Consider the following 24,597-nt stretch of genomic DNA (forward strand, 5'->3'; position numbering starts at 1 on the left):
TTACAGGCATGAGCCACTGTACCCAGCTGAGACTTTTATCATTTTTTTATTTTTAGTGAGAGGATCTCACTCTGTCACCTAGGCTGAGGTGCAGGGGCACCATCATAGCTTACTATAACCTCAAACTCCTAGGCTCAAGCAATCCTTCCACTGCAGTCTCATGAGTAGCTAGGACTATAGGCATGCGGCATTGCACCAGGCTAATTTATTTTTATTTTTTTCTTGTAGAAATGGAGTCTTGTTGCCGGGCGCAGTGGCTCACGCCTGTAATCCCAGCACTTTGGGAGGCCGAGGTGGGTGGATCACAAGGTCAGGAGTTCAAGACCAGCCTGACCAAGATGGTGAAACCTCATCTCTACTAAAAATACAAAAAATTAGCCGGGTGTGGTGGCACGTGCTGTAATCCAAGCTACTTCAGAGGCTGAGGGAGAGAAATGCTTAAACCTGGCAGGATGGAGGTTGCAGTGAGCCGAGATCGCGCTACTGCACTCTAGCCTGGGCGACAGAGCACGACTCCAACTCAAAAAAAAAGAGATGGAGTCTTCTTATGTCACGCTGGTTGATCTTGAACTCATGGCCTCAAGCATTCCTCCCACCTCAGCCTCCCAAAGCACTGGGATTACAGATGTGAGCCACCATGACCAACTGGGACTTTTTTATATAACACAGTTATGATGAGTCTGAAGATGCTAAGCAAATTAGGAGTAGGCTGTTAGTGAAATGTAACTAATGTCTCAAATACATCTAAAACTCACTGTATACAGTAGCTCCTCTGGAGTGACAGGACTGGTAAAGATGGTACGCAGGCATCGGAGGCAAGCTTCAATAAACTTCAGGTCTGGGGACAGTAGTCCTATTAACAGAAACGAGATTTAGGACTAATCCTTTCAATCAGTATTTAAAGCACTGCAAACTGATTTTTAACTTTACTTGAGCAAAAATGGCTTCCCTACGTACCTTGCAATAAGGCAGGGATAATATGGCAGTCCAGTAGAGACTTGACATTGTTTTCAGTACCCATAGCAAGACTTCCCAACACCACTGCACATTCAGTTTTCAGCTCTGTGCTCGAGGTTTCTTGCTGAAGCAAGTACAACAATCTAAAAAGAAGGAACTTAATAAACGAAGAGACTAAAAAATTTAAACAAGACTAAACGTGACCAAAAAAGGCTGTGCAGTCCACATACTAAAAACATGGTTGGTTGAGTTTATATGAATCCAATGGTCATTTGTTTATCTCATCTGCTAATTAAAGAAACATCTGGAAAAAAAATCTAGAAGAGGTTTTGAAAAAAAGAACTATCGTATTCTCAGGGTTTATAAAAAGTGTAAATCTGAAAGTTGTCCACAAGTGGTCTCTGTAGAAACAGCATCATCAGAGTCCACGTCATCTACCACTTCCTGCTGGGTCTCCAAAATATGAAGACTCTCAAATGCCATGTGATGCCAGATCTTAAATTCAAACTAGAAACGCTACTGCTCTGAATCCAGAGCAGTGGTGCAGTTTGTAGATATCGAGCCTACAGGGAATATTCAGAGCCCTTGTGCAGCTCCTCAAGCAAGGATAGTTTCTTCTTTCTCCAGCTCTCTCATTTGGGAAATGAAGAGATCCTCTCATTTCCACTCCAGCCCAACTTGCCAAACAAATACTCCCCAAACCCTAACCTTCCTCCACTTATAACCATCTACGTTATGTTCTAAGACAGGACCCTCATGCTCCATAAAGCACTATTTATATATACCAAACATAAATCCCCTAAGAAAGGTTGCTGACAGCTTTATAGTTACTAAAGTATACATTTGAGGTTGGTGAGTTAAAACACTTAAACCATTAATTCTGTATCAAAACCAGAAAATAAGGAGAAAAAAACAAAATAATAAATAATTCTGAATAAAAAGCTAATAGCAATTGCACAGAAAACTTAGCTCTGAGGAGCAAAAGTAAAGAGGAAGTTATATAACTGTCACTGCCTGCCTAAAGGAAGCTTATTAGGTCATCAAAAGAAGAAATTAAACTTCCTAAACTTCCTACGTTAACTTAAAAAACAGCAAATTGTAAAAATCAGACGTTAAAATGAAACTGGATTAAAAATCAAGCAGGGTTTTTTTCCTTTAAATTCAAAAAGGTCTTAAGGCTCCTAATAAATTACCCACTCACACAAAAAACTGCCAAGGCTCTAAGGAAATGGAGAAGAAAGTATCAGGCTGTTGTACATTGGTTATGTACCTAACGAACCCTTTTGTCATCAGGTCAAAGGTCTTCCTGAATTTCCAAAATGTATTAACACATTCACTTCTTATTACATTCTCTGTTACTTTATAATTTTTTTCCTTAGAGATGGTTTAAGTACTTGCACTTATTTTTAAAAATGGGATTTACTTTAAGAATTAGAGAGATAATACAGGAAAAAATGGGTTCTATAATTGAGAGTAAGAAATACATTAGAAACTAGTATGAATGGCAAGAAAGGGGTGAGACAGCAAACATACCTTGGAACAGCTCCTAAAACAATGAGATTGGCTTTCTGCTTGTTGTTTCCAATTACAGCATTTTTCATGTCTCTGAATTAAGGGGAAGAAAAAATAAAGTATGTTAAGACAGCACTGAAAAAAATTCAAAGATCATTCTACTTCATTATGCAATATCTTAGATTTGACAAAGTAAAAGCACTAACCTGTTTTCACCTAAAGTACTAATGAAGGGATAGAGATAGGTGCAGAGTGAATGTGGGGACTGTAAAACGGGCAAGTATTGTAGAAAGTGAGAGATTTCTATTGTAGAAAGTGAGAGTACTGGCGAAAGACTTCCAGTACAGAATTGAGTTCTTCTAGAAAGGGTACCTACCAATCCTTTGGATATAAAGGAATACAGGCCACCCTCACAATCAGCTCTGGGAGTAGGGAGTGAGTTAAACAAACAACAACAACAACAACAAAAAAAACAGCCCACAGAACATTATCTCCTTGTTTCAATGATCACACTTTGTTCACTTTTTTTTTTACTTCTTTATATATTATTTCTTATAATTCCATTTTATCTGCTTCATTGTCTTACTAACTGTACTCCTTTGTTGTTTTCCAATGCATCTTTTAATTTATCACAGTCAGTCTTCAAGTGATATTAGCTCATTGCACATGTATTTTAAGAGCCTTGCATATGTATTTCCATTTTCCCATCCGTTTTTTGGGCTGCTGTTATACAATACTTTTAAATTGCTTAGAAACAACATAATACATTGTTACTATTTTTGCTTAAGCAGCCAGTTTTCTCTTAAGGAGATTTAAAAAATAACAAAGAATCTTTTACATTTCTCAGATATTCACAGTATTTATTATTCTAGCTACACAGAGCTCTATACTTCACCCGGAGCAAAACTCTATTCCACAATAAGAAAACCTCTACCACTGATCACTTGGCTCACAAATTTGTGGTTGGTTCAAAAGGAAACGTAGAGAAAAAATAAATAGCTCAAAATAAACCCAGTACTACTAATAAAATGTTTAAAAAATACTTCCCCAGCCGGGCGTGGTGACTCACACCTGTAATCCCAGCTCTTTGGGAGGCCTAGGCAGGCAGATTGCTTGAACTCAGGAGTTCAAGACCAGACTGAACAACATGGCAAAACTCCATCTCTACAAATAATGCAAAAATTAGCCAGGTGTGGTGGCACGCACTTGTAGTCCCAGCTACCTGGGGGGCTAAGGTGGGAGGATCACTTCAGCTGGGGAGGTGGAGGTTGCAGTGAGCAGAGATCGCGCCACTGCACCCCAGTCAGGGCGACAGAGCGAGACTCCATCTCAAAAAAAAAAAAAAAAAATCAACAAATAAATGTTACAGTCAGCATACATTTCTAACACCAATCATATTTATTGGCATTAAAGAACCTGGTAACAATTAATCCTTGTCTTCAATTGCCTTTTTTGATTATTGCAGAAAAATACTGCAACAACTAGTGATGTGCTAAAAGCGGATTTTCCCTACAAGTTTCTGAATGGCATTTTTACAAGTCAAGCCAAATACTGAGAATGCCTGGTCTTTCTTCCATTAGCTCAGTGCCTGAGGGTAGTGCTTTTTTTCCAGGCCTGACCTACCCCTCTGTAAAGTATCCCTCAGATCTTCTATATGGTTTACAAGAAATAAGTAGCAATTTTTTTGTTGTTGTTTATGGGACTGAACTGAATGAAGTTTACTGAGGTTGTTAGCAAGTTCTGATACATGAATATAAAACTATATGATATCAAAGGTTCAATTAGCGAAGTTAAAGTTAGTAAGAGATTTCTAAGCTCCTGCATCCTCATGGATGCCTGTTTTCTTTAGAGGCTTTAGTTCCTAATCATCAGCATATGGACCTTAACCTACCAGCTTGTCATTTACTGTCATTGTCTTCCTTTCTCTTAATGTGTTCTGCCTATACTAATGTAGTACATTCATTTGTCCAGCCCCTACCTACTTAGAGTCTGTGTAGGCTAAGTGCCATTCTGAATGCTTTCTATTCCAGAACTCCCAACCCTAATATTTCCCCAGTTTTTCCTCTCCATTCTTCTTAAGCAGAAATGAGTGGTCCCTAACATTACCAAATGAACCTATTCCAAACATCTGAAACCATGCCATGTTTTTACAGACAAGAGCAAACAAAAACCCGTCCAACACCAATTTTCTAATTCTCTTAATAGTTTACAAAAAGGACATGAAGGAGGTAACTGATGGTAACAGAGGAAATGCCAACTAAAGAGAACACAATACAATGGAACAAGGTCTAAAGAAAAAGATTCTCGCTCTGGCTTTAGTAAGTAAATATACCTGTGCTAGATAAGGAAAAAAAGATATTAATAAATTCTATTCAATTGTTGCTATAAAGGAATGCTAATAGATCACTTCTATGAAGAATTAAAATCAAAAGGATTAATTACAGGATTAAGGAATCAATTTCAGATGACAACATTCAGCCATCTAGATGAAGCTTCTTTCAGTTCCCAGAGAGTATTCTTTCTCTGTCATCTCCTTATCCCCTCCCTCATACTTTCCTCTGACTAGCTTTACTCATCTTTCAGGTCTGAATGTCACTTCCTCCAGGAAGCATGCCCTGAAACCCCCAGGTCATCACTTTGTTAGAGTTAAAGTCTATTTCCTCTTGAGAGGCAAGAAAGCCAATCTGACCTGGAAATATCAAAGCAGTTACTGTCAGTAGATCATTATTTACAGTGATTCTAGATATCCATTATTTTTGTAAAATGCAAACTCACAGCTATCATCCAAGATGGGAACACAACAACACTATCCAAGATTTCTATATTACCTTCAAATTTACAAAGCATTCCATATCCACTACTTAATTTCATCTTCATCATAACCTTGAGTAATAATAACTCCATTTTACAGAGGAGAGAGCTACAACTCAGGATTGGGCTTTTTTCAGAACCCAATATTAAATGACAGAGCCAGTCTCAACCCATGTCTTTTATGCCAACTGTTTTTTCCCATTACTGCCAGGACATCAGGCATTGACAACGAACCAATGGAAAAGACAAATGAATTCAGTAAATTCATTTTCTTTTTCCTTCTGTGTTTTAATGTTACATTTTTATGCAAAATAAAAGTGTTTCTAACTTTTAGTCAGACACCCTTTTTCCCAGTAGACCAAAAGAACGTCATTTCATGCCCACTAACTTTTAATGTTGGGAAAAATGCTCTACTTACTTTTACTGAAATTCAACAACTAGTTTTTGAGCTCAGCACTGTGCTAGCCTCTATGAAGTATACAAAAGTATCACACAATGGGATGCCTGGTCTGAGGAGTTCACAATATCCTTGGAGTGGCAAAAATAACACTATCAATGTAAGTCAGTACTAAATTAAAAACTGAATGTTTATAAGGTAAAGAAAAGTAGATGCTCAATAAGCTTAAAAGGTTTTGAGGCAATGGTTAAGAACTAAGATAAACCTTAGAAAATCGTCAGGACTTGGATAAGCAGATGGGAGGACAAAAGGATAAATCGTTCACACAAGACCATATTGGAAATGAAAATGGCATGTTCCTGGGGCACTACAAGGAGCCTGAACTGAAAAACAAGTTCGCTTTAGGGTGGCATGGAACATAAACTTAGAAAAGTGATAGGGAGATGAGACAAACTAAAGGGAGATGGATTAAGGAGCAATCATATTTTTGATCACAGAAGGGGCATGAAGGAAGCAGTGACTAAGGAAAATAAGCTGAATGTGAAATGGAATGCTTATAATATTAGTTAAGAGGGACAACTAAGTGGCTGATGCCCCCCTTGTGATTTCCAGACCCCTATGCTTATCTTTAACATAGCATTCATTAGGTAAACTATCATGGATGGTCTCTTTAGTTATTTGACTATTTTATTAGACTTTTGGACCCTCCAGAGCACCGACTACATTATTCACCCTTATATACCCCCATACTAGCACAATGCTTGGTACTAGGCAGGCACTCAATAAATATTTGTTGAAGGAATTAATCAATCCATCTAGGTATCTGGTTATACAAAACTGATTAGTGGAGCAGCCAAAGGAATCATTAATACAAAGGTCATTTTGAGGAAGCAGTTAACAAGATGATTTAATAGGTACAAAAATGTGATATGTGACATCTCGAGCGACTACTTCATGTCTGGGCACATGGGTGCAGGAAACAACAGAAAGCTTAGACAGAAGACAAGGATTGATTTTTGACTTTGTACACACTGAATTATCTTTGAGGTGAGATAAGAATAAGTAAGCCTTGGGGATATCCCACTTTTGGGAGTGGGAGAAAAGAAGTCAATATTAAGATGTTACAAACATGCATTTGTTGAGGAAGATTTTCAGCTAAAATCTGGCTAGAGTCTTAAATTTGCATGCTAATAAATGGACTTGATAAGCTCCCACATTTACACGGAGGTTAAACTTTCTACTTTACTTTCTTTGCTTTGAAAGAGATTTTTAGTGTGGCACAGAAAAAGGGCTTGAATATTAAAATGTACAGTGCCTACCACAGCATATGTCTAAATTAGAGCATTAAAAGGGTGATGAAAACCAAGAGAAAAAGCACTATATGTTGCTATTAAAATAACAGGAAAAGAAAAAAAAAGGATCTAGACCTGCTGGAGAAACCATTTCAGTCAATCAAGTATGAATATATTTATTTCTAAATGGTCAAAAATAGCATACATTTTAACTGAAAGCCTAATATCACCTAAAAACAAAATTATCTTTAAAAGTATTGAAGACTGGAGACTCAAGCTAAAAAATCAATTACAGTCATGCTTTGCTTAACGACGAGGACACGTTATTTGACGACGGGGATATGTTCTGAGAAATGCATCATTAGGCTACTTTGTCCTTGTGTGAACATCATAGAGTTTACTTACACCAACTAGATGGTATAGCCTACTACACACTTAGACTATATGGTATAGTCTATTGCTTGTAGGCTGCAAACATGTACAGCATGTTACTGTACTGAATAATGTAGGCAACTGTAACACAATGGTAGGTAATGTGTATCTAAACATATTTAAATACAAAAATACAGTATTATGTTCTTACAGGGTCACTGACTTTAACTGTCTTTAACTGAAACATCATTGTGTAGAGCATGACTATATATCTATTTATTTTGAACCAGTATTTCACGTACCTGAAGCAGCTCTTTTCTGCTTCATATTTGGAATACTCTATATGTATTTCTGGTCTAATTAGTATGAAGTTGCCAAAAACTACACTGGATACTGAAAACTACAATCTGAGTATAAAGTTTGATCTACTTATGAAAACTCACTGTTTATAAAACATTCATTTGTAAAATAAGAAAAAAACACGTATCCCTGGGTAACTACAATAAGGGCAACATGGTAAACAACTTACATTATTTGGACTGTGAGAATCACAAACATACACAATGCTCTGTCCCTGTAATTGTAATTATCATTTTTTGGAGAATGTAATATCCAGACATCCAAGTATGATAACCTTTCTGTTATCATGCATGGTTAAGGAATGAGGTATATTCATATTCCAACTAAAGTTATATGACAATGAATTCCATTGTCTTTATTGAATTGCCAATTTTAAGAATTAGCTAATGATATATTATTCAAACTAAAGTTATTTTTAACATAAGGCTTTGATTCAAGAGGCATTTGGAAAACTTACAGCAAAATTCAGCTCAAATCAACTTGGGCATTTACTGAATATCAACTACATGTATAAACTGAAAAAACAGAATTGACTTTAGTTTATCCTTACAAACAAATTACTCTGTGATGTAGATTTTTGGAATATATGTAGCTTCAGATACAGTTCTGATTTGTATAAAACCATGAAAAGCAGCACTTTGGAAGGCCGAGGAGGGTGGATCACAAGGTCAGGAGTTCAAGACCAGCCTGGCCAACATAATGAAACCCCATCTCTACTTAAAAAAAAAAAAAAAAAAAAAAAAATTAGCCGGGCATGGTGCATGCACCTGTAATCCCAGCTACTCAGGAGGCTGAGGCAGGAGAATTGCTTGAACCTGGGAGGCGGAGGTTGCAGTAAGCCGAGATTGCATCACTGTACTCCAGCCTGGATGACAGAGCAAGACTCTGTCTCAAAACAAATAAATAAATAAATAAATAAAAACAAAAAAAAAACCATGAAAAGTTTACTGTAAATATTTAATCTTCTTTCCATAGCATTTTATTGTTCCTTAATAATTTTGAAAATTAAATACTGGCTCCAAAATTAGGATATTTAATGTATTTAACTCTGTTTTATCAATGTATGATTACAAATCACCTTACATTCTCTAAAAATGAAGAGTAAAATCTACCAAAATATTTTGGTAGATATTAACATTTTAAATATATTTAATCATTACAAGGAACATAAAAAATGTGTTAGAACAGTATGGAACAATATGGCAGCATACAGTTAAGCGCTTTATACATTTGAAAAGACATTTATGCCGGGCACGGTGGCTCATGCTTGTAATCCCAGCACTTTGGGAGGCCGAGGCAGGTGGATCACGAGATCAGGAGATCGAGACCATCCTGGTTAACACGGTGAAACCCCGTCTCTACTAAAAACACAAAAAATTAGCCGGGCATGGTGGCATGTGCCTGCAGTCCCAGCTACTTGGGAGGCTGAGGCAGGAGAATCACTTGAACCCGGGAGGCAGAGGTTGCAGTGAGCCCAAACCATGCCATTGCACTCCAGCCTGGGCGACAGAGTGAGACTCCACCTCAAAAAAAAGAAAAAAAAGAAACGAAAAGATATATACACATATGCATGCAAATATATAGTCTTGATGTTCAAAGTCAGTATCACATAGACATATGTATACAAACAGCTTATCTGTCTGCAAGCAAAGACCATGTCAATTTGATTTAATCATTCCTGGATAATCCTGCCTATCGAACTCTCTGACCAAATTCTCTCAGAATATATGGTTTTAAACAAGTAAGATGCAGATCACTCTATCACACTTGGTATTAAGGTCACCTTTGTGTATGTTTACCCATAACCCTCAAAAGTAACTGATTAAGACCGGGCACAGTAATCCCAACACTTTGAGAAGCCAAGGTGGGAGGATCACTTGAGGTCAGGAGTTCGAGAACAGCCCAGCCTGGCTAACAGGGCAAAACCCTGTCTCTACTAAAAATACAAAAATTAACTGTGCATGGTGGCAGGCACCTATAATCCCAGCTACTCAGGAAGCTGAGGCAGAATTGCTTGAACCCAGGAGGCAGAGGTTGCAGTGAGTTGAGATCACACTGCTGCACTCTAGCCTGGGTGACACAGCGAGACTCCATCTCAACACAAAACAAAAAAACTGATTAAATGTATTAGGAGAAGAAATTTTTTTAATGATTTTTTTGGAATACTTATTTTCAATTATTCTAAAACTTAACCCTTTAACTTAAAAGTTCTCAAAACCCAAGGCTTCATTTTACGGGAACTCTTATCTTTAGCTCATGCAAGAAAATGGAACCTGTCTACATTCTACTGAAACCAGAGATACAAAACTTCCTGGAGCTAAGAGAATTAAATAATCATTACCAAAATAAACTCATATCATCAGTACATTAAAATGCTTCAGAAGATACTTTAGAAGTGGATTCTTGGTGGGGGAAAAAAAAAAATCACATGATTCTGCAGCATCCACAAGTGCCTGACTGAATTCACCAGAGGTCTAGTCAAGCTTTCTAATTCCATTAAACTCTGAAACTACAAAGCTAGCTATGCTGGCTTATATCATCTTTTACTTTTCAACATAGCAATATCAACAAAGGGCCACATAGGGATATCTGCTAACCTTTTTTTTTTTTTAAACAAAACAAAACAAAAACAACTCTGTCACGCAGGCTGGAGTGCAGTGGCATAATCACTGCAACCTCCACCTCCTGGGCTCAAGGGATCCTCCTACCTCAGCCTCCCAAGTAGTGGGGACTACAGGCACTTACCACCATGCCTAGCTAATTTTTTTTTTTTTTTTTGAGACGGAGTCTCGCTCTGTCGCCCAGGCTGGAGTGCAGTGGCGCAATCTCGGGTCACTGCAAGCTCCGCCTCTCGGGTTCACGCCATTCTCCTGCCTTAGCCTCTCCGAGTAGCTGGGACTACAGGCGCCCGCCACCACGCCTGGATAATTTTTTTGTATTTTTAGTAGAGACGGGGTTTCACCGTGGTCTCGATCTCCTGATCCGCCCGCCTCGGCCTCCCAAAGTGCTGGGATTACAAGCGTGAGCCACTGCGCCTGGCCGCCTAGCTAATTTTTAAATTTTTATTTTTGTAGAGATGGGTTTCACTAAGTTGTCCAAGCTGGAACTCCTGGGTTCAAGGGATCCGCCCACCTTGGTCTCTCCACAGTACTGGGATTACAGGCATGAGTCATCATGCCTGGCCTCTGTTAATCTTTCATTGAAATTCACTAACATGAAAACCAGATCAAGTGCTCTAACTTTGTTATGTTAAGAAAACAAAACAAAACAGTGTTTAAGTAGCTTTCACTCATGATTTACAAAATCATATGAAGAGTTCTTCTTCTTCTTCAAGTATGAGATTTAACATGGTTGAACCAATACCATAATAACTTCACCAAAAAAGGTCCTGCAATGTTTTAAGTCACATGCAGCTCTCCATATTACAGGAGGCTCAGAATTTGCAATGCAGGGTAGTTTAACTGACATACCTACTTTCTGTTGTAGTTGCAAAGGCTACACTTTATGACCTACACAGTGACTTCCCTCTTATTTTGGCTCATATCTTACTCCCTGCTTAATGATCATCTATTCAGTTATGCATATGAAATTTTGCTCTTTTAGAGAAAAGGACCTGATTTTGTATTCAAACCTTTTACACAAGAGGATCACCCAAGTTTATGCTAACTATTGTGCTAACAAATTTCTCTCTAGATAACTCCGCATTCTTCAACAATTGAAAATTAAGCAGTTCTGATGCTTAATGTTATTTTTCAACAAGGCATACTCACTGACTAGGTAAAATGGTTCACTGTGATGTGAGCTATCTACAAAGTTCCCCATATTTATGGGTAGATCTATAGCTCTAACTCAGCTAGTAGATTAGTTGTAGACTATGATGAAGAATCATTATTCATCTTTAATTTGACTTTGCTTTTCCTGCTAGTATGTTATATATGTTCACAATCTTATTTGTCTTCAAGATAGGGTCTCACTGTGTTGCCCAGGCAGGATTTGAACTCCTAGGCTCCAGCAATCTTCCCACCTCAGCCTCCCAAGCAACTGTTAACTACACGTGCCTTCCACCATGCCTCGTATATGTTCACAACATTTATTAAGATAAATCAAACTTTATAGAGCCAGAAAAATGATAAAACTCTGGTTGGCTTGTAGTCAAAGCTACAATTTTTGTCAATTATTTTATGTCCTTTCAATTAAATATTTTGGATTTAATGCTATTTCGGCTTCTACCTTTTCCTTCCCTAAAATTAATAGGCTACCTTTGGTTGTTTATACTCTGGCCATCTTTCTACCTACCTATTTTGGTCTAGTAATGGTCTCTTAATGATGACTTAATGGTGACATAATGATGACTGTGAGGTGTATAAAAATCAAAAAATTGGTCAACTCTCTTTTCTTAAATACCATTTTCATTCCCCTTTTCTATATATATTGTATTAAACAAGATTACTTAGGCCAGGCATGGTGGCTCACGCCTGTAATCCCAGCACTTTGAGAGGCCAAGGCAGGTGGATCACCTGAGGTCGGGAGTTCGAGACCAGCCTGACCAACATGGAGAAACCTCGTCTCTACTAAAAATACAAAATTAGCCAAGCGTGGTGGTGGGTGCCTGTAATCCCTGCTACTTGGGAGGCTGAGGCAGGAGAATCACTTGAATCCGGGAGGTGGAGTTTGCAGTGAGCCGAGATTGCGCCATTGCACTGCAGCCTGGGCAACAAGAGTGAAACTCTGTCTCAAAAAAAAAAAACAAAAAAAAGATTACTTAAAAACAGATAATGTTGAAAGTAATTCACTTTTCATTCTCTTGACCACGTACAATTAATTTTCAGACAGTGACAAAGTTCAAGAAAGAAGTCAGAAAGAATAAATATTTCTATCTGGAGAAAAGGAAGCTTTATCAAATCACACTACACTATCTCCATAAGATCAGTACTACTCTGAGATAAAGAAAAAAAAATGTTGGGTGATCTGTACCCTTTAAACTATAAAAAGATTTTAGTATTTTAAGTAGCAATCACATTTACTAGAATGTTATCACTCACATTCTCTTGTCTGAGTCAGGAATTTTAGTCCCTCTCTCTCTTCTACTTTAGTTTGAACTGTCTCCTCTGTTTTTTTCCCCCTTTCTCTTCTTTGAGGAGAATTATCTTTTTTTTTTAAGTTGTTTTAAATTGGGGCTAATAACAACTAACCACTTAAGTGCCAATTGATCCACAATGTATCAGACATTGAATTTTATAATTCTGATTTAATTCTCACATCAACCTGGCAATATGGGCAGTGTTATCTTTACAGATGATGAAATTGAAGCTCAATGAAATTACAAAACTTGTCCAAGCACACCGCTAGAAAGAGACCATAACAGAAAATGTCAGAATCAGGAATTCAACCCACTGTTGTCCAACTCCAAAGCCCATGCTCTTTCTACTCTACCATTCCTTCCACACAAACACTTCTTTATGTCCAGCTGACAGCTAATTAGGTCTCAAACTGGTAGTTTTTCAAAAGACACTAAGGCTATCAAACTACATTTTAGCTGCTTTGTCATAATTTTGTCTTTCCCACTTTTATCGTTCGGTATTTTATCAATTTTTGAGAAACTACAGTGTTGTTTGGTAAGTAAAAAATTTCTCAAAGTGACAACATTCGAATCAGCTACTCCTATCAGATAGAACTCCACAAGTCTACCACACAGAATTCTTGATTACTAAACAGCTTTCTCCTAAACATGGTAGCAGTGATATCATCTTTTAAAACCATTTATTGAACACTTAATAAGTCTAACATTCTCAACCATTTATTGAGCAATTTTAAGTAATATTTAGAATTATCCATATACAGAGCTATCTGGTTGTATGTGGAGAGTATCTAAGGAAGAGTGTTAAGTAAAACCTGCCCCCTTGACTAACTTGTGTGTGTAGGTACAACCCAAACTGATTTATTTAATAGATGGATTTAATAAACCATTTTTCCTGGTAATAATTAAACTAGTCTAAAAAGGAGTGATTAAATAATTACAAAGTCTCCTACTTAAGGAGACAAAGGCAAAGTTAACATAATGAGAACACCAGAAATACCACCGCTTTTTGTAAACTGAGAAGCCGTGAAAGTTAAGTGTCAAGTATCTCTCGGGTGGATCCTAACCAGCTTCCCACCTTCCCTTTCAGCTCAATTTGAATAGCCAAGCAGTTTTACAGCACTTTTATTTTACCTCCCTTTATAAATTCACAACTCCAAAGCCTACAATGCGTTTGGGGAGAGAGGCTTTAAAAACTGCAGTCTGAAGAAACTTATATAAACAAAGCATCCTAGCCTTGCCACGGCTAAGCACAAGTTAAAGTACTATTTGGCTGACAACGCATATGGGATTAGAGAAAAAGAAAGAGGCCTCCCTCATTGGTGCCCTCATCATTACCCAAATGTATCTTGACCCTTTTTTGTGTCTTTCTTCCCATAGACACAGTTCAGGCCTGTGGATCCTTCACATTTCACATGATGAGCCTTAGTCTAGACCTTCCTCCTTAGAACTAATGCGCTAAGAGTATGATAATCTGAAACTCAAAGGAAAGGGAATAAATCTGAAATCTTATCCTATTTGCTTCTCTTAATTTTTTAAGAGCATAATTACCTCTGGTATGTTGCTTAAAAATGTTTCCTCTCATTAAACATGAAATTTTGGAGGAAAAAAAGGCATTATGGTTATTAAGAGTTTAGATTTTCTGACAGCTTTCTAAATTCTAAATTTAAGACATCAACAGGAGACTCAATCTTGGTGACAGTTAATGAGTTAACCAAAGACAAAACGAAACAAAACAAAAAACCCTACTGGTCTATTCTTTCACTACACTCCAATTATGAAAGACCATCAATCTTATTCTCCTGCTTTTGTGGATATTAAAGAAGCAAAAGCATTCTCCAAAGAAAACATTTTTTTAATGTGAAACAAGTATTCTACAAAAAATGAAGCTAACCATGTCAGTTAACAACTATTCAAAGACAATTCTTTATAGTAAAATATTAAACGTCATGAATGTCAAGCAGTCTTTCTAGAAAAAAGCCAAATGAAAGAAAAAAGGTATAACCCTGTATTTTCAAAATTAAAATATTTGGCAGATTAAAACATGAAAACAAACAACTTTTTGATAGACTCTTAAATACATACTACTTACATGACACCTTGTAGAACTTTCTGGGGATCAGGGTCAAATAGCCTGTCAACATAGTGGCGACTGCTAGCTGTTACTTCCTAGAAAGTGGGGGGAAAAATTATGACATCTGAAGCCATGCAAATCACAAATTCACAGCATCACCCACAATATCAAGTGACTAGATAATTTAACTTAAGGTAGATGCATTAAAATTTATATTAAATACTTAGTTTTGCCTCCTCATGATATGGGATACTTAAGCAGGTGACTTTTCTCTCTCAGGTATCAAAATAATGGGAAATTGTAGTGTTCAGTTCAAGATGTCAAAGATTAGTATTTTTCTTCCAAGAATGCCCAATTTCAAAAGTAAGAATGTCCATGGTATACATTTTACTATGTCTTAAAACTAGCAGGAGAGTTTGGAAAATCAACATAATTATGAAGCACATAACTTTGTTCATTCAGAATCATCAGGAAGATATTAAGTATATTTTTGTAAATATTACATTAGTCTGAAAAAAAAGCTCATGACAAAGATAAACAGTAAGACAGAAAAGAAAGAAGACTCCTAGTTCTCACTAAACACACAGCTAGACAGTGGGACCTTTGTGGCGAGCCCTGGAAGTTTTGCCAACAGAAGACCTAGACATATATGTTAGCATATATACTTAGCAGCAAGCTAAGTTTCTTCACTAACTGCTGGGTGTCATGTACGTATAATTAATAGATAGGAATATTACTTCTGTAATTTAGTATACACGAAAGGACAAAATCTGGCTCTCAGCCAGGGAAGAGTGAGGACTTCATGAAATAGTCCGTAAGGGGTAGTCTAGGTACAAGAGGAAATCCTTAGACTAATGTAGAGAAGCTTCACTGCTGGAGGCAGAAGTAAAAATAAATAAAGGAGTTGTCACACTTTCTGTGAAGGAAAACAATTAAGAATTAGAGTGATCTGTAGGCCACCCAAGCTGTCTAAACTGAACTGGGTAAGGGTGGGTAGAATTAGAAAGGGTACAAAGGGAAGACACTTACCTCTTTTCATTTGTATTGTGGAGTTTTTCTATTGTGTTATTTCTTGTAACACTTATTTTGGAGGGTAACTCTTTTTTAATATTTAATTTTCAATGCTTAGTATTATTTAAAACAAAGAACCCATATTTAAGAACCAGAGAAAAAGTTTTGTCCCCTGCTTGTTTTTCCTGATGCCTGCCGAAATATCTTTATATACTCCCCTGCCATTAGCAGTAAGTTCTTACAGGGAGGAAGAAATAACTTTTCCAATTTACTCAGAACTCCAAATCAGTAAAAGAGTTAATTACCAAGATACAGTGCCAGCTTAAAACTTTTGAGCCACCAAAAATAACTCTGGAGAACTACACAAACTCTAGTTTTCTGATAATATAGTTAACTAAGTCAACACATATTTTCTTCCCCCCTCCACTGAGACCAAGTCTCGCTCTGTTGCCCAGGCTAGAGTGCAGCAGCATGATCTTGACTCACTTGCAACCTCCGTCTCTCGGGTTCAAGCAATTCTCCTGCGTCAGCCTCCTGAATAGCTGGGATTACAGGCGCACACCACCACACCCGGCTAATTTTTGTATTTTTAGTAGAGATGGGGTTTCACCATGTTGGCCAGGCTGGTCTCGAACCCCTGACCTCGTGATCCGCCCACCTTGGCCTCCCGAAGTGCTGGGATTACAGGCATGAGCCACTGCGCCCAGCCAACACATATTTTCATATTCTGAATTTGCTACCAAAATATCCTCAAAGGCAACTCAAATACCTGCTTTAAAAAAAAAAAAAAAAAAAAAAAAACAGAGATGCGGTCTTGCCCAGGCTGATCTCAAACTCCTGGGCTCAAGGAATACTCTCATCTCAGCCTCCCAAGTAACTTAACTACAGGTGTGTGCCACTACATCCAGCTCAAATGCTTGCTTTTAGCATGTACTTCATTTACAAAGAACAAACAGTGGAAGCAAAGAGGCAAAAGTGGTGAAAATTCTTGTGCCCACCAGGGTACCATTAAAGCGCCTGCTAACAGAATCTGTTTTCCTCAAAATAACAGAATCACCGAGTTAGAAGGACTCTCAACAATAATCTGCCCAATCCCTCGGTTTACAAATGTGCCTTCTCATGATCTTTACCCATTTGTCAGATCATCAAATGTACAGTTAGGACACAAATAACTGTACGAACATATCAAGAAACAATATATGACAACCAAAAGCTACGGACGAACTGAAAAAAGCACTACTATAATACAAACAGGTAAGTTTTGCCACTCCATTTGAGTACATGTTTTCCTGGTTTTCTGACATAGTAAGTTCTAAGTATCTCAGACCCTCCTATCCAGAGATTGATTTTGATGTTACTGTTCTCTCTACCTTTACTCTCTATAGCTCCACATCTCTTACCTCTCAATGATGTGTATCTTAACATAAGTTTCCCCCATTAATAGCAATTCTTTTGCTGCTCTGTGCCTGGTTCATTCAATATAACATGCACTGAGGAAAGCATTAAAAATAAATTTATCTTTAATAAAGAAGATAAGTAAGGCACAGTCCCTGTTTTCAAGAATTCATATTCTCTTGTCACTATGCTTACATGAATATTTCCCTATTAGAATATAAGAATTATAGTATACACAACATAAAGGCAGCACTGAGGAGGACATTTGTAAACCAGGGCAATCAGGGAAGGCTTCTTTCAGGAATTGGCTTTGGAAAATGAGTAAGGGTGTACCAGGATGGACAAGGAAAGAATCAATGTCACAATCATTGCCATAGGGCATGAGAAGCCAATACAAGTAAACAATCAGCAAGTATACTAGTTGCTGGCACTGAAAAGAACAGAGGATAGAAAGGCACCGCAGGATGTAAAACACAAAAGGCTAACCAATAGGTGGCCCACAATTGGAGATTTCACATTGCCTTTTGGTCAAAGTTACATGCTAGATGTCAAAGAAGGTGTGAGAGGACATTAAGGCAGAGCCTTGCATTTAAGAAGCTTAATATCTGAAAGGGTTGTCATGTATACACAAAAATAATCAAATAAGTTGCTCAGACAGCAAGCAAGCTGAAGGGGTATGATCACTTATTCAACCTTATCTTACTCTACGCTTTTGTCTAATGTATTCATCTATCTGTATAGGACAATGCTGATATTTCACTGCTCCTTGTAGATCAGGTCACCTCTCCCCTCCCAGTCTTCTCTCTTCTTTCAGAAGGCAGCCTAGAAATGTAAGAGGTAGGGAGAGAAGGCAATTTGTACAGATATTAAATGGGTTGATAAGAGAAAGAACGTCTAAAAAGGTGACATTTGAGTGAAGTCCTGAAGAAGGTGAAGGAGCAGATTGTGCATCTATCTAGGGGTAGAGCTTTTTTTAGGCAAAAAGAACAGCAAATTCAAACGCCCTAAAATGAGAAGTATCTGCCATAATCAAAGAATAGGAGGCCATTATAGCTGGAGCAGAATGAGCAAAGGAGAAAGCAGCAGGAGATGAGGCAGAGAACAGGGGCCAGATGGTAAAGAGCTGCACTGTCCAGTAAGCCAGCCTCTAGCCTCATATGGCATTTGAAATTTGAAATGTGGCTAGGAAGTGAATTTTGTTTATATTTTAAACTTTAATTAAGAAACCAATACTGGACTCAGTTATTTTAAATTATAAGAATGATTTGGAACTACTTGGGTATATGAGTTTACATTTTCAACTATAAACTTTATGACACCTAAATATGAATCAAGTATTTCCAATAAAAATTTAGCATCCAAATTGTATAAACTATACATCAGATAGTGAAGACTTGCTATTTTTGAAACAAATTTCAGTAATAACTTATTACACAGATATATTGAAATAATATTTTGCTTTACTTGTTTAAATAACATTAAAATCAACTTCACTTGTTTCCTTTTTACTTTAGATAGCATGGCTGCTAGAAAATTTTAAATCACATATGTGGCTTGCATTTTTCCCTTGGATAGCACTGGTATAGAACTTTGTTGGTCATTGTTAGGATTTTTATTTTTATGGTCCAAGTTGGGAAGCCATTAGAGGGTTCAGGGAAATTGACACATGATCTGACTTATGTGTGTACTTATCTCATGTTTTGTTTGTTTTACTTTTAGTAGACAAGGTCTCAACCTTGTTGCCCAGGCTGGTATCAAATTCCTGACCTCAATCGATCCTCCCACCTCAGCCTCCCAGAGTGCTGGGATTACAGGCGTGAGCCACAATGCCTGGTCCTGACTTAACGTTTTTCAAGCATCACTCTGGTTGCAATTTAGGAACAGACACGTGTGGAGAAGGGGAAGGGATACAAGACAAAAGTAGGGAGACTAGGAAGGAGGTTATTTCCAACACCAGAAATGCTATTATTTCATAGATGATGGTAGCATGGACTAGACCAAACACTGTGGAAGATGTATTCAGATTCCAGGTAAGTGCTGAAGTTATAAAATGGATAAGCCGTTAAGACTCGATGTAGGGTATGAGAGAAGAAAGGAGGCAAGTTTAACACTTATTTCCCTGAGCACATAAAAAGACTGAATTGCCGCCAGGCGTGGTGGCTCACGCCTGTAATCCCAGTACTTTAGGAGGCTGAGGCGGGCAGTTCACGAGGTCAGGAGATCGAGACCAGCCTGGCCAAGATGGTGAAACCCTGTCTCTAGCCAGGCATGGTGGCGCGCACCTTTAGTCCCGGCTACTTGGAAGGCTGAGGCAGGAGAATCACTTGAACCAGGGAGGTGGAGGTTGCAGTGGGCCAAGATCACGTCACTGCACTCCAGCCTGGGTGACAGAGTGAGACTTCACCTCAAAAAAAAAAAAAAAAAAGGAAAGAAAAGAAAAAAGACTGAGTTGCTAGTTAACGAGATGAGGTAGACTGCAGGAGGTCTGGATTTGAGTGGGAAGATCAAAAGTTCAGTTGTGGACATGTTAGGATTGAGAATCATATGAGACATCCAAGTGAGGATGCCAAGTTGGCAGTAGATATGTAAGCCTAGAGTTTAGGAAAAAGTTGTGGGCTAGACGTGTAAATCAGATGTTGTCGGCATATAATGAAATTAATTAACTAAGGGAGTGATCCTGGATACCGCAAGACCGAAGACTCTACTCTGGCGTAGTGAAACAAGCAGCCAGTGTAGAGTGAAGAAATCCAGGATGTCACATCAAGGGGATATTTCAAAAGGGGACTAATCAACTATGTCAAATCCTAGTGATGTGTAGCTAAGATGATAATTAAGATCTAACCTTTGGATTTAGGAACATGGAGGTGTTCACTGATCTTGACAACAGCAGTACAGTGGGGCCAAAGCCTGCTTGGGGAGGGTTTAAGAGAGAATGGGAAAAGAAGAACCAGAAGAAGAATCTTGAAAGAAGGCTTTTCCTCTGCCTGGCCGCCCATCGTATGGGATGTGAGGATAGCCTCCGCCCGGCCGCCCTGTCTGGGAAGTGAGAAGCGCCTCTGCCCGGCCGCCCCATCTGGGAAGAAGTGAGGAGCGCCTCTGCCCGGCCGCCCCGTCTGGGAAGAAGTGAGGAGCGCCTCTGCCCGGCTGCCCGTCTGGGAAGGAGGAGCGCCTCTGCCCGGCCACCCTATCTGGGATGTGAGGAGCGCCTCTACCCGGCCGCCCATCGTCTGGGATGTGAGGAGCGCCTCTGTCCGGCCGCCCATCGTCTGGGATGTGAGGAGCGCCTCTGCCCGGCCGCCCCATCTGGGAAGAAGCGAGGAGCGCCTCTGCCCGGCCACCCCGTCTGGGAAGAAGTGAGGAGCGTCTCTGCCCGGCCACCCCGTCTGGGAAGTGAGGAGTGCCTCTGCCTGGCCGCCCATCGTCTGGGAAGTGAGGAGCGCCTCTGCCCGGCCGCCCCGTCTGGGAAGTGAGGAGCACCTCTGCCCGGCCGCCCATCGTCTGGGATGTGAGGAGCGCCTCTGCCCGGCCGCCCCGTCTGGGAAGAAGTGAGGAGTGCCTCTGCCCGGCCGCCCCGTCTGGGAAGTGAGGAACGCCTCTGCCTGGCCACCCCGTCTGGGAAGTGAGGAGCGCCTCTGCCCGGCCGCCCATCGTCTGGGAAGTGAGGAGCACCTCTGCCCGGCCGCCCCGTCTGGGAAGTGAGGAGCGCCTCTGCCCGGCCGCCCCATCTGGGAAGTGAGGAACGCCTCTGCCTGGCCACCCCGTCTGGGAAGTGACGAGCGCCTCTGCCCGGCCGCCCCGTCTGGGAAGAAGTGAGGAGCGTCTCTGCCCGGCCCCCTGTCTGGGAAGAAGTGAGGAGCGTCTCTGCCCGCTGCCCCACCTGGGAAGTGAGGAGCGTCTCTGCCCAGCAGCCCATCGTCTGGGAAGTGAGGAGCGCCTCTGCCCGGCCGCCCCGTCTGGGAAGTGAGGAGCGCCTGTGCCCGGCCGCCCCGTCTGGGAAGAAGTGAGGAGCGTCTCTGCCCGGCCGCCCCGTCTGGGATGTGAGGAGCGCCCCTGCCCGGCCGCCCATCATCTGGGATGTGAGGAGCGCCTTTGCCCGGCCGCCCCATCTGGGAAGTGAGGAGCGCCTCTGCCCGGCCGCCCCATCTGGGAAGTGAGGAGCACCTCTGCCCGGCCGCCCATCGTCTGGGATGTGAGGAGCGCCTCTCCCGGCCGCCCCGTCTGGGAAGAAGTGAGGAGCGCCTCTGCCCGGCCGCCCCGTCTGGGAAGTGAGGAACACCTCTGCCTGGCCACCCCGTCTGGGAAGTGACGAGAGCCTCTGCCCAGCCGCCCCGTCTGGGAAGAAATGAGGAGCGTCTCTGCCCGGCCCCCCTGTCTGGGAAGAAGTGAGGAGCGTCTCTGCCCCGCTGCCCCACCTGGGAAGTGAGGAGCGTCTCTGCCCAGCAGCCCATCGTCTGGGAAGTGAGGAGCGCCTGTGCCCGGCTGCCCCGTCTGGGAAGTGAGGAGCGCCTGTGCCCGGCCGCCCCGTCTGGGAAGTGAGGAGCGCCTGTGCCCGGCCGCCCCGTCTGGGAAGAAGTGAGGAGCGTCTCTGCCCGGCCTCCCCGTCTGGGATGTGAGGAGCGCCCCTGCCCGGCCGCCCATCATCTGGGATGTGAGGAGCGCCTCTGCCCGGCCGCCCCGTCTGGGAAGTGAGGAGCACCTCTGCCTGGCCGCCCATCGTCTGGGATGTGAGGAGAGCCTCTGCCCAGCCTCCCCGTCTCAGAAGTGAGGAGCACCTCTGCCCGGCCGCTCCGTCTGGGAAGAAGTGAGGAGCGCCTCTGCCCGGCCGCCCCGTCTGGGAAGAAGTGAGGAGCGTCTCTGCCCGGCCCCCTCGTCTGGGATGTGAGGAGCGCCTCTGCCCGGCCGTCCCGTCTGGGAAGAAGTGAGGAGCGTCTCTGCCCGGCCGCCCCATCTGGGAAGTGAGGAGCGCCTCTGCCCGGCCGCCCATCATCTGGGAAGTGAGGAGCGCCTCTGCCCGGCCACCCCGTCTAGGTCGTCTACCACGGAGGCCAGATGCAATGTGGGGGCTGGACGTGGTGGCTCACGTCTGTAGTCCCAGCACTCTGGGAGGCCGAGGTGGGTTGATCACTTGAGGCTAGGAGCTCGAGAACAGCCTGGCCAACATGGTGAAACATATGAAAAATACAACAGACAAACCAACCAACCAACCCAGCGACAACAAAACAGGTCTACCCTGGAGTCATGCTCTAATTTTTTCTATTTTCCTCCCTTTCTGATCCTTTATCCCACTTTCTTTTTCTTCCTCTTCCTTCTCCTTCTTCTTTGTCAAATAGAGGATTGAGTTATCATTGATCCATACAAAGTCCCTCTCTCATTTATTTTAATTCCCACCCCCCACTTCTATTCCCCGTCTTCCCATGTGCAACCTTCCTAATACGTTTGATATGCATCTTTTTGTTTGTATGCATTTTTAGAAAATGTTTATTGTTTTGTGTGCAAAAAAAATTAATAAAATTCCTTAAAAAAAAAGAAAGAAGGCTTTTCACTGTAAAGGGGAGTAAAGAAATATAGTAGCTAGAGGGAGAAGTAGACTCAGGAGAGAGTCTATTTTTTAAGACAGAATAAATTGGAGCATGCTTATTCATTGATGGAAATGTTTTAATAGAGAAGAAAATTTGATGCTGCATGAGAAGGGGGAGAACTGTAATAATGTTCATGAATAACTGAGGGAGAATGGGATTTACTAGTCAAGTAGAGCATGTGTAAGTACAATAACAAGAGGGAATGATAGCCAGTTGTAGTGGCAGGTGACTGTAATCCCAGCTACTCAGGAGGCTGAAGCACAAGAATCGCTTGAACCACAGAGGCGGAGGTTGCAATGAGCCAAGATCACTCCACAAGATCCAAGCCACTGCACTCCAGCCTGAGTGGATATGGTGGTGAGAGCTTGTGAAAGTTCTGTTCAGATGACTTCTATTTTAGGAAAGTAAAAATAGAGGAAGAAATGTGAGTGGTTTGAAGAAAGAGGAGAAGGAATAAGACACTGAATGGGCCAGGAAAATGTACCAGGACTGCCAGAGAACAATAAGGGGCTTACTGAGGCTTGTGATTATAAATTTGACAGGAAACCCATCAGCATGGCTGTGTTTTCCTCCAGCTACAATTAAATGCACAGAAGCTACCATGAATAAGAGAGGTGGGGAGAAGTTTGAAGTAAATTTATTCAGGAAAACAAAAACAGCAACAGGTAATGAGTCGTATTCCATTATGGAAAAGTATTATGTGGAAGCAGTTTTCCTTTTATTAAGGTGACTATCTGTGATAGGCCCCAATGATCCCCACCTCCTGACATTCATGCCCTCGTGCAATCCCTCGCCTTGAGTGAGGACTGGATCTAGTAAGTAGGTTCTAGCAAATGGAATGCAGCAGAGGTAATAAGATGCCATTTCAGAAACTTCCAAGTTCTCCCTGCCCCCTCCCTTTTTCTCTAACAGAAACTAGTTGTCAGGCTGTGGAGTTGCCCCATGGAGAGGCCCACATGGCATGGAACTAAAACCTGCCAACAACCACATGAGTGAGCTTAGAACTGAATTCTCCCTGAACTGAGCCTTCAGATAACACTGTGACTCCTGCTGACACCCTGACTGCAACCACATAAGAGATCTTGGGCCAGAGGAACCAACTAGGCCACACTTGTGTTACTAACCTACAGAAACTGAGATAATAAATGATTTAAGCAACTAAGTTTTGGGGCAATTTGTTACACAGCAATAGATAACTTATAGGCCTTTGAATTTATCATCCAAATCAGGATAATTTTAAGAGTGAAAGAGGGCATCATTAATAACTGTCACAGAATAATATGCATAAAATAATATTGTTGGAGACAAATTAAGCTGTATAATCAATCCCACCTTTTGTTTGTCTTTAATAGTGCAAAAGAAAAGCGGAAAAACTTACAGATAGCTCAGAAAACTAGTCAGATGTCCTAAAAAGGCAAACTAGAACAGGCTCTGATTGTCCCTCTGAATAAACTACCCATGGCTATGGTGAATTTAAACCATTGCCTTTTGAAAAATATTTATTCAGGTAGGGTTTAAACCCCAGGCCTGTCATGAACAGGATTTAACTCAAAAAATAGGAAAAATAAGTGTTCAACTCAAGTTTTAGGGTAAAGCCATTAGTTTATTAGACAATGAAGAATAAAAATCTGAAGGCTAATAGGAAAATACCAAACTTATTTCAGTAAAGTCTTGCTCTGTGTATATTTATTAAAATATAGTGTTCTTTATTTCTAACATACTCAGACATCATGTAGTAGAAAGAACAAATAACTTGGCAT

General features: G+C 40.7%; 1 protein-coding gene across 6 annotated transcripts in view; it reads right to left on the reverse strand.

The window, feature by feature from the left end:
- The window catches only part of ARMC8 (armadillo repeat containing 8), a 117,173-nt gene that overhangs the window by 77,178 nt on the left and 15,398 nt on the right, over positions 1–24,597 (reverse strand). For 4 of the 6 annotated variants that reach the window (XM_030816767.1, XM_030816768.1, XM_030816771.1 and 1 more), the window contains 4 exons: positions 14,871–14,947; positions 2,491–2,562; positions 958–1,100; positions 756–853 (listed from right to left, as the gene is read on the reverse strand). In XM_030816767.1, coding sequence (XP_030672627.1) covers positions 756–853; positions 958–1,100; positions 2,491–2,562; positions 14,871–14,947 — 390 coding nt within the window. The remainder of the gene's footprint in view (positions 1–755; positions 854–957; positions 1,101–2,490; positions 2,563–14,870; positions 14,948–24,597) is intronic. The other 2 variants (XM_030816769.1, XM_030816770.1) reach the window with 1 other exon arrangement.

This window comes from Nomascus leucogenys, chromosome 8 (genome assembly GCF_006542625.1).
Source record: "Nomascus leucogenys isolate Asia chromosome 8, Asia_NLE_v1, whole genome shotgun sequence".
NCBI classification, from domain to species: Eukaryota; Metazoa; Chordata; class Mammalia; order Primates; family Hylobatidae; genus Nomascus; species Nomascus leucogenys.